The 12,912-nt window shown below is 46.2% G+C and overlaps 1 protein-coding gene across 1 annotated transcript in view; it reads right to left on the bottom strand.

Moving 5' to 3' along the window:
- Positions 1-241: 241 nt before the first annotated feature.
- ABCA6 (ATP binding cassette subfamily A member 6) overlaps positions 242-12,912 on the bottom strand; it is a 54,926-nt gene continuing 42,255 nt past the window's right edge. Inside the window, exons 27-39 of the mRNA XM_036269267.1 lie at positions 12,167-12,244; positions 10,767-10,858; positions 9,703-9,823; positions 8,768-8,885; positions 7,608-7,699; positions 7,175-7,353; positions 6,141-6,216; positions 5,970-6,064; positions 4,674-4,793; positions 4,347-4,487; positions 2,450-2,529; positions 683-738; positions 242-560 (exon numbers count right to left, since the gene is read on the bottom strand). Coding sequence (XP_036125160.1) covers positions 459-560; positions 683-738; positions 2,450-2,529; positions 4,347-4,487; positions 4,674-4,793; positions 5,970-6,064; positions 6,141-6,216; positions 7,175-7,353; positions 7,608-7,699; positions 8,768-8,885; positions 9,703-9,823; positions 10,767-10,858; positions 12,167-12,244 — 1,350 coding nt within the window. The 3' untranslated portion in view covers positions 242-458. The remainder of the gene's footprint in view (positions 561-682; positions 739-2,449; positions 2,530-4,346; positions 4,488-4,673; positions 4,794-5,969; positions 6,065-6,140; positions 6,217-7,174; positions 7,354-7,607; positions 7,700-8,767; positions 8,886-9,702; positions 9,824-10,766; positions 10,859-12,166; positions 12,245-12,912) is intronic.

The raw sequence follows: 12,912 nt of genomic DNA, 5'->3' as shown, positions 1-12,912 counted from the left end.
TTGGAACAATTTCTGGAAAGGTCTCAGAGGAAGGCTCTTGGGTTGTCCTTGGCTATGAAAGCGAATTCGGGAAGCAGACCCAGCCTGGAGCGCAGCATCCTGGCGCCTCCAGCTGATGATTACATCCCCCCCATGTTGCAGAAAGCAGGTTTTAGTAAATGTCCTATTGCAGAAAATTCACGCTTCAAAAATTCCAAGTTTGTGGTTTTATTTCCTCAAAACCCAGTTCCTGGTTCTTCAGATAACTTCATTAATACTTTGTATTGCTTTTATCACAGATTTTTCTATCATCTCTAAAGTTGGGAGGAAGAATAATTTTACGATGTATTCATTTATTAACTAAATATACACAATGTGCCTGATATCAATGTTAACAATTTTTTAAATTATGCAAACCGTGAATGATTGCATATAACATAAACTCATAGGACATCAACAGGAAAGACCGGGCTTCAGGCTTATGCGTCGTCGGGATGAGAGAGGAGTCTCCATCTCATGGTTGTATCAGCCTCTTCATCAAAATTGCCCACCTCCTGCTCCTTAGAAAGCTCCACCAATACCTAAGTAAGAAACAAAGAAGAAGGAAAAAGAATCCTCAAGTTGTTGACTGTCTTTCAAACAAACAGCAACAGCGCATGTTACTTTCATGTGCAATTTACAAAAATGGTCCAAGTTGACTCACCTTTTCCAATGTGCACTGAGAAAGGCTGTATTCCTCCAGGTCAAAATTGTGTTTTACTGGGAGGAGAATAAAAAGACTAGTGTAGATGCTTATAATTTATGACCAAGAATTATTTAAACTCACACAAAATAAACATGCAAATCATTCATATAGCTGGAATACAGAGCTGAATAAATAAATGCTTGGTGAAAGAAAAACATAATGAAAAGTCAGAGAGAATGTAAACACACGATGAATTCATTGTGTATTAGAATTTTCTCATATTACATTTTGATAATATGTGTTTTGTTACTTAGTCTCTGTGTCCCCGGAGATACACACGTTCCTTGAGGAGCTGCATAGTTGACCGATACATTCTTGCACATGAAGATGATTTCAGTCTCATTCCGTTCCCTTTCAAAGGACCCAACTCTTCTGTGCAATTGTCTCAGCCAGCTCACAGGCTGTACCAGCTCCCTGTGGCCTTCCCCACCAGGAAATCGGCCTGGGTGTGGTCACCAGATGTGCACATTCACGTGTTCCCAGTTCACCATTTATACATTGAGAACCTTCTATGTGTGGGAGCCACCCTGAGGTGCCAGAGGTCGAGCTGCAAATAAAACAGCCCAAAACAAAACCCCCTGCCTTTGTGTCGCCTGCATTCTAGTAGGAGGAATATGGGCATTAAACAAATGAGCCATACATCACAAATATGTTAATTTATATCAACGTAACAAGGTAAATGATGACTGCTTTGATGGAGGAAAGAAAGAAATCAAGGGAAGGAAACAGGAAGTGGTGGGCACGCTTCTGACAGATGGTTCGGAGAGGCCACAGTCACAAGGTCAGAACTGAACAGAACCCGATGGAAGCAAGGAAGCAGCCTGGAGCGTTAGGAAGCAGAGTTCCAGAGAGAAGATGAGCAAGTGCAGAGTCCGGAGGCAGGACTATGATGTGTGGTAGCATTTAGGAAGGACCAGGAAGGCAGGAGCACTGGTGACAGCCAGGCGGGTCCTTAGCTCTTTACAAATGAGCTCAGTTAATGGTAACAGCTGTGCCCAGTGATGTGTGTCGGAGACGAGCCGTCCAGACCTGCGGGGACTGTGCATCTCTGTCCGGTGCCCCCTGGCTTGTAAGCAGCAGTGCGGCCGGGGACCCAGCGGGCCTGCTGCCACAGTGTGAGCCTTTGCCACCTTGCTGTGCCCAGAAATTCCAGCCTGGTGGTTTGCTCTTGGGATTGACCCAGGGCACGTGGCACAATGATGACGAAGGGAGAAAATGGACACTTCACGTGGCCAGAGGAGGCGTGCACAGTGCAGGGGACGCCTTCGCTGGAGACACGGACCGCTCGTCCGCTCGTCTGGAACAGGGAGGCGGAACACACCGCAGCTGCAGGGAAGTGTTCGGTGGCCTCTATGTTCCCGGCGAAAGGTACAGCAAGGGCATCGGCCGCGGGACAAGAGCAGGAACATGGATTGTGTACATGTAAGCAAAGCAGACTTGACTAAAGGGCTTTCTGGGCTCAAAGCCACGAAATCACATGAAAACCAATCAAGCACAACAATGTGTTTTCTGTAGCTTCCATCTGCACGGGAAACTAACCTCTCTCCAGCGACTCGGATTAACCAAAATCAGGGTTAAATCCCATCATGTACCATTAGAATACTTAGGATCATGCCCCACAGGACAGAGTTTAAAAACTGTATTACACAGTTATCTGTTATGAAATTATTATCTAAGTCTGCATTAATTGTTCCAAAGTTTTCTTCTATAAATGGTCATTCTTACCTGCCTCTAATTTGTGAAAGGCCTGAGCGAGAGGATGAGCATCCGCCACGGGCAGTTTATAGGTCAAGAAGGAGGAATACCTGGGAATAGGAAAATGTCAGTTTGACCTTGAGTTTCAAGGAGAAAAAAAAAATGACCATCAATTGCTGATATTATCAGCAATTTCCTCTCTGTAATAAAAATAGTGTAAATGAACCCAGGCCCGCTGGCTCAGTTGGTTGGACATTGTCCTGTGCACCAAAAGGCTGTGGATTTGATTCCTGGTCAGGGTACAGACCTAGGATGTGGATTTGATCCCCAGTTAGGGCACATACGGGAGGCAACCAATCCGTGTTTCTCTCACATCGACGTTTCTCTCTCTCTCTCTCTCTCCCCCTTCCTCTCTCTGCAGTTCTATAAGCATATCCCCCGGTGAGGATTTAAAAAATAATAATGCAAATTAATGCAGATCACCTATGAAATAAATAAAACACTTTATCAAAGGAGATTTTCTGAAGTGGCTTTGGGAGCTGGCCATCAGAGATGATCTAGCCTAATTATAGTTACACTCAGTTTACCCAAACCTTTTTCTTGCTGAACGCGGTCACTGTGAACTAATCCCTTCAGTAAATTCAAATTAGGCTGAAACTAATCTCAACCTACTATTTCACCCTCATCACCAGAAAGCTAAGGAAAGGAAGAGGTTGGGAAAGAGGGGCATAATAGTGGAGGGGTTCAAAAGGCTTGACCCCATCATGCCATGGACTGAGAGGTCCCAGCTGGATTCCTGGTTTGATTCCTGGTCAGGGCACAGGCCCGGGTTTCAGGCTGGATCCCCAGTGGGGAGTATGCAGGAGGCAGCCGATCGATGTCGATGTTTCTCTCTCCCATCAATGTTTCTATCTCTCTCTCTCTACAAAAAAAAAAAAAAAAAAAAATCAATACAAACTATTTAAAAAATCAAAATCAAAAGGATTAACTAACAACGTCCCTGAGCTCCGAGGGGAGAAGAGCTCTTGTTCCCCTCATGCACCTTCCGGCTGTGTGAGCTCGCGCCCCGTCCTCTGCTCCTTCCCAGCCCAGAGTCTGCAGCTCCCAGGTGCCCTCACTGCCCAGACTTCCAGGGCTGCCCTCCTCATCCCAGACACTGCCCTTCCAGCCTGCCCACTCATGATCTCCCCAACTGTATCCAGACTGCGTCTCAGGTTTGTGACCAAAGGTCTAGGAGCAGGACTGTCGCAGTCCTGCCATGCTCGTCAGATAGCGCCATGATGTCGATACTGTGCTGAACAGAAACCGCAGTTATGTCCGGCTTCTTTGGGTGATCATCTCTCCAAGGGAGTTCAAGCTCAGTTCTTGCTCCTTGTCCCCTTCGCTCCAGTAACACATGGACATACACAAGCATTACACACACACACACACACACACACACACACACACACACCCCTTGCTAGTCTTCATTTTGAGTCATGAAAACTCCGCCAAAGGAAGACTCTTTGATGATCTCAGTTGCTATTTGTTCTCTATGAAAGGGATTCACTCTAAATAGTTACATCTTTTAAATTATAAATATTTACCTTCTAAATATTTCTAGGGAGGCCCAAGGAAGGTGCCAGGGGCCTGCCTGTGGTCCCGTGTGAGTTTGAGGCATCAGAAATTCATTCCCCCTGCCCCCCCCATTTTTCCAAGTCTCCCTCCAGAGCCCTGGCTACCCTTGGATGGCAGAGGAAACCCATGAAGGGGGTCCCCAGGCTTCCCTGGGGGACACAGCTTCCGGGGTAGCCCCCAAATCTCATACTCTGGAAGACTCAACAAGTCAGTTCTTGGGGTCCCTACTTTCATTATGAAGTCACATCACCCTGAAGTTCTTACAGAGCAGACAAGGAACCCCCGAGTGGGCACAGCCAGCAGGCTTCACCTTTCCTGGCGCATCGCCTGGGGGAAGAGCTTCAGGATCTCAGCGTGGACCAGAGCCACGCGAGCCGTTTCCCTCACTTTCAGTTCCAGGACGTAAGCCTGGCCAAGTCTGCTTTTCAGGTGCTGGATGGAGCCCACGCATCTGTGGACAAGAAGGAGAACGTGTGGAATAAGTACTGCCCCTGACATTTTTACATTATTCTTACATTTCAGATGTAAGGGAAAAGGCATCACTGACGGAGCCAAAAGGAACCCCAGATGGTGGCTGTCCCCTTTCCATGGGGAATCTCACTTTGGGGTCAAGTGAAGGCTATGGAAAGACACCCACCTCAGCCTCCCAGACACCATGATGGCCACGCGGTCACAAACGGCCTCGGCCTCAGCCAGGTGATGGGTGATCAGGAGGGCCCCCTTCTCGGTGTTCTTAATGGCTGTCTGGATCATCTGCCTGAAGGAAGCCCCCAAAATCAACACCATTAAAAATAAAGAGCTGGTGGGGGAACAGATGACAGGGACATTGTATAGGCAAATCACAGTTTATGACTAATATTTAGATTCTAATTTTTTTTAAAAAAAAGGGAAATGTGACTATTATACGGATCACTGTTGGAAGTGGGTGATGGGATTCATAAATGGTTCTCCCTCTCTCTCTCTCTCTCTCTCTCTCTCTATATATATATATATATATATATATACACATATTTTCATTCCTCGACCAGGGCTGGGGCTGCAACTGCAACCGAGGTACTTGCCCTTGACTAGAATCGACCCTGTAACTCTTTGGTCAGCGGGCTGATGCTCTACTGCTGAGCCAAACTGTCCAGGGCGATTCCCTTCATATTAGTATAAAATTTCCATAACCAAGTTCTTTTTAAAACTTGGACAGTCACAAATATAAAATTGAATTGGAAAATTCTATTAGTCCAAATGGAAAGTCTTTGATAGAAAACTAATAATTATTTAAAAACTAAGAAAAGTTACACAAATTTGACAGATTAGGTAAAAGGGGGAAAAAAGAAATGGGAAAGTTATGTCACTAACTTAATAGTTTGTAAGGAAGCAGCTATAGACATCTCAATAATTAAAAGACAAACATCAAAATACACTCCTAATTGCAATATCTAAAACCCCAACAAAATCCTTAGACATTTGTTGTTTTGCTTTTTTAGAAAAATGTGAAAAATACATGAATATGATACAACATTAGAGAACCTATTTGTTTGATAATTATTTTCCTAATTATATGGATTATCTTCACTGAACTAGGAACCAGTGGATTTGACTTTCTAAGATCAGCTTAAAAATGTAACTTTTAGCCCCAGCCAGTTTGGCTCAGTGGATGAGCGACGGCCCATGGGCCAAAGACTCATGAGTTTGGTTCCCAGTTGGGGGCATGTGCCTGGGTTGCAGGTTTGGTCCCCAGCCCCATCCCAGTCCAGGGTCATGTAGGAGGCAACCAGTGATGTGTCCCTTTCACACTGATCTGTCTCTCTCTCCTTCCCTCTCTTCCACACTCTCTATATCTAAAGGTCAATGGAAAACCATTTTGGGGTAAGGATGAACAACAACAAAAGCAAGTTTTACATAGGCGTATCCTTCTGGCTCTGAGGGTGACGATTCTCACCACATTTGCTGCTGCCCGACAGGGTCCATGCCTGTAGATGGCTCATCCAGGAGCAGGACAGGCGCATTTCCCAGGATGCTCAGCATGAAACACAGCTGAAATGCAGAGAAACACCTCTATTGGCTGCACTGCCGCGTCGGCCCTCAGAACAGCCTCACACAGCACACGTACCTTTCTGGAGGCTCCTGCCGTTAATTTCTGCACTGGGGCATCCAGCTGCTCCCGCAGTTTGAAGGTGTCCACCAGCCTGATGGGAAACAGGGCGAGAGTGTCAGATCCAGGGGGAAAGATCATCACGTGGAAGAGAAACAGCCTTAGAGGGAAGCTGGGTGCTATTATTGTCAAAACTCTGACTGTAATGACCAAAAGAAAATAACAGTTTGTTTCGGAAGATGAAAGATTTTTCATCTCATAACAACTTTTTAAAAGTTATCAATAAAATTTACTTTCAGGCCCGGCCGGCGTGGCTCAGTGATTGTGGACCCATGCACCAGGAGGTCGCAGGTTCGATTCCTGGTCAGGACACATGCCCAGGTTGTGGGCTCGATCCCCAGTGGGGGGCGTGCAGGAGGCAGACAATCGATGTTCTCTCTCAACCATGTTTCTATCTCTCTCTCCCCCTCCCTTCCTCTCTCTCTAAAACCAATAAAGATAAAAACATATATTTTAAAAAAGAGTAACTAGAATTCTGCATTTGGGAGAGAAATGGGTGATTATTCACTAACTGCCAAAAATAGTTCTCATCCTCCCTCCCTGCTCTACCACTGACACCCTCTGAAAAGGGGAAGACATCATTTCTACTTCCCATTCTTTTCTTTTTTATTGTACTTATCAATGACCTGGTCATATTTTTTTGGTCTTTCACCATTTTACTTATTTTTATTGTTGCAGGTAGTACAGATGTCCCCTCTTCTTCTCCATTGACCCCTCCTCCCACGCCCACCCGCTCCTGCCTTCCCCAGCCTCGTGTCTGTGTCCACTGGGTGTGCAAATCTGCGTATACGGTCTTCGGTGTCTCTCTTCCCACCCCTCCCACCCCGTCCCTCTGAGGTTTGTCAGTCTGTGTCCTACTCCCATGACTCTGGATCTCTTTTGGTCGACAGCTTGTTTTGGTCACTATGTCCTCCCCATTCTGTATGACAATTCATCACCCTGCATAGCCTCCCTGCCTCTTGACACAAAGGCACCGCATGACCTCTCTGTACCGTGTGATGGCGACCACGGCGTCCGCGTCCCTCAGCCCCTTCACCGCCGCGAACACCTCCAGGTGCTGCCTCACCGTCAGGCTGGGCCACAGCGCGTCCTCCTGGGGACAGTACCCCAGGAACCGGACCGTGCTGTCTCCCTGAGGGTCCCCAACTGAACTGCATCCTGCCAGCTCCACCTAAGGAAGCAAACCGATTTGAGAAACGCAGGCAGCCTTGTCTGCAGTCACACAGTAGCTCCAGAAACTGGCAGACAGCGAATAAATGTCTTTTTTTTTTTTTTTGGAGGATCAAAGAAATATTTGTAGAAATTACTTCCTATATGTTTTAGTTCATACTTTTTCAATGACTCAAAGCATAGTCATACAGAGATGTAATCTATATTTATCATGACATTGTGGGCCTGGGAATGGAAACTGTCTTCATTAACTACCTCTCCAGCCGTCGGCTTCGTGACCCCAGATATCACTCGAATGGATGAACTTTTACCGGCGCCACTGGGTCCCAGCAATCCCAGTATTTCACCTGGAAGAGAATCATTGATTATCCATATTGGATGTGAAGTGCTGGTCAACATGAACCTGTTTCTTCAATAACCTTCTTTAATAACCTTACTGCCATTTTGAAATGTATAACATACATGTAATCCATGCTACCAATACATGTTCTTGAACTCCTATCATTGTATAAACTATTAGTGAAAAGCTTATGAATTTGATGTCAATACATCTTTTTTTTTTAAATCTTTTAGTGAAAAATGTGCCCCGACTGTTTCCTATAGCAGGGGGCTGACCTGCTGGTACACGGATTAGGATAGCTCACTCGGGAAGTCGGGGACATTGCTCCATCCCAAATTCCACCACCTGTGTTCAAGCCATCTCTCACCTGCACTGAGATAAAAGTCTCTTAACTTATCCACAACCCAAATGTATAGACACGTAATAACCCGTGTGTGTTTTTCCTCAAACCTAACCTGTGACATAACACCGGCTGAAAACGCTCCATAGCGTTCCAGTGACTTGGTGGAGTCTGAGTTCTGTGCTGTATTTCACAAAGCTGCACCTGCTGGGCACCGGCCTCTCTGATTTGCCCCGCCTCCCGCAGATGCAGCCCCGCCCTCTTCCTGTGTGCCTCTCCCCTCCCAAGGCATCCCCGTGTCTGAGTCCCTGCCCTCGGGGTGTCCTCTGCCTGGGGCCCTTACCCTTGTGCTCACAGAGCTGGCACCTTCTCATCCCCCAGAGTACTGCTCCCGGAGGGTCTTCCCTAACTCTAGGTGAGGCAGCCCCAGGTCACACACCATGTCACATGTTCGCCTCTTCCGCATAGAACTTGCCTATGTGATCTTTGATACTTTTCTTGACAAGTGATGTTTGGTTATTGATCCCTCTTAGAATGTAAAATCCATGAGGTCATGAGCTTGCCTATTTCTCTCATAATTATATTTTCAGAGTCTAACACAGTCCCTGGAACCCTCAAAATACACCCGTTAAATGGATGAGGGCGTCAGCATGTACCGTAGTGCCTACTACACAGGGCTTCAGTGGGCATTTCTCAAAATAATGGTGAATTACAAAGAGAGTGGTTCTTCCAAACCTTTTTTAACACAGAAAGAGATATTTCTTATTGCTACTTTCTTCTTCCTCTTTGAAAAGCAGTTCATCTTCGGGCCTGCATATTCTTTGTGCAGACAGCTAGCGATTATGACGGGTCTCTGGAAGAGATGACAAGGTGATTGTCCTCTGAAACTTCAGAGACTTGGAGTTCCCATGTCCTCCCTCCTGGAACCCTTCCCGCCCTGTGTCATAAACCACATCAGAGTTGGCGTGGAGGGTGGTCCTATTGCTTGTTTCCAAGGTAACCTGCACTCGTTCATGTTTCTTGCTTCTCAATGGGCTGAGGAAAACAGCATCATTTCAGGGAAGGTGGCTCACTGCCTTCCCAGAACAGAAGTGTCTAACCTCATGGAAATATCACATCTAAGTCAAAGAAAAGAGTAATGCTTAGCCTGGCCGGTGTGGCGCAGTGGTTGAACATCGACCCATGCACCAAGAAGTCGCTGGTTCGATTCCTGGTCAGGGCACATGCCCAGGTTGTAGGCTCAATCCCCAGTGGGGGGCATGCAGGAGGCGGCCAATTGATGTTCTCTCTCATTGATGTTTCTATTTCTCTCTCCCTCTCCCTCTCTCTAAAAAACATCAACAAAGAAAAAAAATTTTTTTAAAGAATAACGCCTAAAATCCCAATCTCTATTTAGGATTTTATAACAAATTGCATCCATTCCTCAACTCATGAATTTTTTGTTTTCAATATTATAGCTCCAATGAGCAAAGCCCATTTTCTTCCAATCCATTGTGCTTTGTATGCTTCTTGGAGCTTCTAGGACACTCCCAAGAAGTGCCTGCACAGTTCGTAATTATGAAAACGCACCAAACACCCCCCTTTCAGAACGCAAACCAGCACCTCCACCTCTGCTCGTGAGCATCCCTGTCTAGTCCCATTAGCATGCACTCTGTCCCGTGCTCGGCTACCTCTTCGAGGCCAGAGGTGGTCAGGGCGGCTGCCGTCCTCACTCTTTCTGCTTGGACATCCTCGTCTTCTTCGACAGGTTCCTCTGGGTTTGGCCCAGCCTTTCTTCTTTGGGGGGAAATTCTGCAGAGAACGTGAGATGTTTGTGCCGTGTAATTGTTTTAGTTGTCAAAGATGGACCACAAATCAGCCTCCTGGTGATCTTCCCACTGTGCTTTCCCAATGTCACTTTCTTTCAGCACACTGCTGGTCCTGTGACTACTGCTCTGCTTTGGCCAGAAATCCCCACCCCAGTGGCCAGAATCCCTTTCTCTGGGTGGTTCCCATTCTTTCCGTTAGCACCTTAGACCATCTCTAATATGCTAGCAAGTACTGCTGTTTATTTTATTTGTTTATTTTTTAATCCCCACCAAAGATATCTTTCTATTTATCTTCAGGTAGAGAGAGAGGAAGAGGAAGGGAGAGAGAAAAACATTGGTGTGAGAGGGGCACATCAACAGGCTGCCTCCCACATGACCCTGAGCAAGGCCAGGGACGAACCGCAACTGAGGTTGGTGCCCTTGGCTGGACTCGAACCTGGGACTCATTGGTCTGTGGGCTGATGCTCTAACCACTGAGCAAAACTGGCCAGGGCACTGCTGCTCCTTTAAATATCGGCTCACCAACATTTTCTGTTTACTGTGAGCCCATCTGCGCAGCCCAACATTTGCCTTAGCATCTCTCACCGTCTGCCCTTTCTGGAGGCCCCACATGGGAAGCACTGGGAACTGTGCCATCCAACTGATTCCGTCCCATCTCTCCTGCTCAGAGACGGGTGACTGCCTTGGATGGCAGATCGGCACACTGAGGACTCATTACGAGGCTGAGGGACTGAAAGCTTCCCCTGCCGGTGAGTGTCCGAATCCGCTGGGAGCCCTGTTTCCCGCCGGTAAGCCAGCCGTCCCCTGACCGCCAGGAAAGCCAGCTGTTCCCACTGCAGAGACAGGTCTGCATGACAGGCTGACAGTGCAGCCGCGCTAGGAACGCTACAGCACGGTATTCAGTGTGAAATGAAGCTTGAGCCAACCTGAGAACGGGATCCTTTCGCACGACTGTCTGCCCACACTTTATCTCCATGAATCTTAGAACAAAAACGAACAGCAGAGCCTGAAAGTAAGGCTAGAAGCAAAGAAAAACAGTCGTATTTAGGTATTTCATTCACAGATGTAATTTAGACACTCGGACTACGTTGGCGACCTGCTGTCTTCAGGTGAAAGAGGTATGGATCGTCTTACAACCCAGGGAAGAAGTCCGTGAGCTCTGCAGAGACAGTCCAGCCTAATGGGACCCAACTCCTTGCTCCTCCCACCCCACAGCCAGCCTGCCGCAAACTCCCTCTGCTTCACCTTCAGCACTATCCGGGACCCAACCACATCTCACCCACGTTTGTGCTGCCCCACCCGGGCCCAGGTCATTATCATTTCTCATTATTAAAAAAGAAATATCAAAATATGGCAGCACCTTCTGACCTGGTCTCGCTCCCTCTTTTCCCCTCGCTCCCCACATGTATCCTCAACACAGCCTCTACAGCCTCTCTTGTTTGTTTTTGTTGTTGAAAGTATTACAGATGCCCCCCTTTTTACCCCATGGACCCCCTCCTTCCCGCTCCCACCCACCACCTGCCTCTCTTTGGAAACATGTCCTGTCAGCTCACTTCACTTAAAACTCTCCACTGACACCTCAGTTCTCAAAGCAAAGTCAGAGTCCGTATAGTGTCTGAGAACACGCTGGGGAACCTCTTCTATCCACCCACACGTGACCCTGCCTCCTGCCTGACCGTGGAGCAAGCCAGGATGACTCCTGCCCCTGCTATCGGCGAGCTCTGCCCGCGCTCTACGCCTTGCTTCCACGCCTCGGGTCTTTCTTTCTCAGCCAGGCTCTCCTGAGCACCCGTCTGGCACGGCACATATTATCTGCTTAGTTTGTTATGCGCCTTGCACTGAAACGTAACTCCAGGAGGGCAAGGACTGCTGTCTACAGCTGCTCCCAGGCCAAGAAAAGGACTGACACATTGTATTCAAAGACAGTAGCTTTCTTTAGTCTAAATATATCAACAAAATCATTTTTTTCCTTTTCTTTCTATTATTCAACTTTGGCTTTTTTAAAATCTCTAATTCAAAGGACTTAAGTTACATTTCATCTGTACTTTGGACAAGCTCTCTGAAATTTGGAGGGGGCAGTACAAAGGAGAAATAACATGAAAAGTTAATTTCATATTGAATTCTAAATTTATACCATCCATTCATCCATATAAAAAGTAATTCCAGGATTTAGAATCATGTTGGGATGTAACTGCTTATTCTAAGATTATATTAAAAACACCTTTAAAGTTGGCACACTTCAGGCAAGATCAAGTAGTTATTACAGTAAATGATAACTATCCAAAAAAAAAAGGAAAAAAGTGGTGAGTTAGAAAAACCTTCTTACTATTAGGCACACTAGAAAATCAACTGCATTCAGGTCAAAAGATGAGTCTTGATCATTTCTTTGGTGCTCGAAGTATCTCTGCAAAGGCAAAACAAAAACAAGGCTAAATGAAAATTCATCTGCTTCATAATTTTCATTTAAATAATATGGAATTTCACATATTGAATATTTTCCTTAAGCTTGAGTTCCCTATATGCACTTGTGACAAGCAATTCCCTGCGGAGATGTGGGGACTCCCTACTCAACTCTCAATGTTTCTCAGTGAGCAGGTAACCTGTATTTGTCTTCTCCAATTCCTCATTTTTCTTTACTATTTTGGTTTAATGTTGTCTGAAAGCCCACTGAAAGTGTAAAAGAGAGAGGTGCCTTCATTAGGATAAATTCTAGAGGTCAAACATATTTGTCCTAATGAGCCTCCCAATGGTGACTGTTTCCACCATAATAATCAATCCTGTTGTGTTATTCTGTCTTCCTCAATCAATACATGCAAAAAGTAACTCATTACTCCTAAATATGTGTGACAAGTCTAGGTTAGTATATTTCACTTTGCAGGTCTACTTCTGTTTCAGGAGGAAAATGCTTTAAACAAAGGAATAGATTTTCACTTGAGAATCCCAGGCACTGCTCAGTCAATGAAAAAGTGTTCTCACAGATGGAGGGCTTTTCAAGGTTCCCAAGAACACAAGCTTAGGGGAGCCCTCTCTACTGTGTTCAAAACCACTTCATTCAGGATGGAGCAGGGCCCC

The sequence above is a fragment of the Molossus molossus genome, unplaced genomic scaffold, assembly GCF_014108415.1.
Source record: "Molossus molossus isolate mMolMol1 unplaced genomic scaffold, mMolMol1.p scaffold_m16_p_19, whole genome shotgun sequence".
In the NCBI taxonomy this organism is placed as follows: Eukaryota; Metazoa; Chordata; class Mammalia; order Chiroptera; family Molossidae; genus Molossus; species Molossus molossus.
This window is presented reverse-complemented; position numbering and strand designations above follow the sequence as displayed.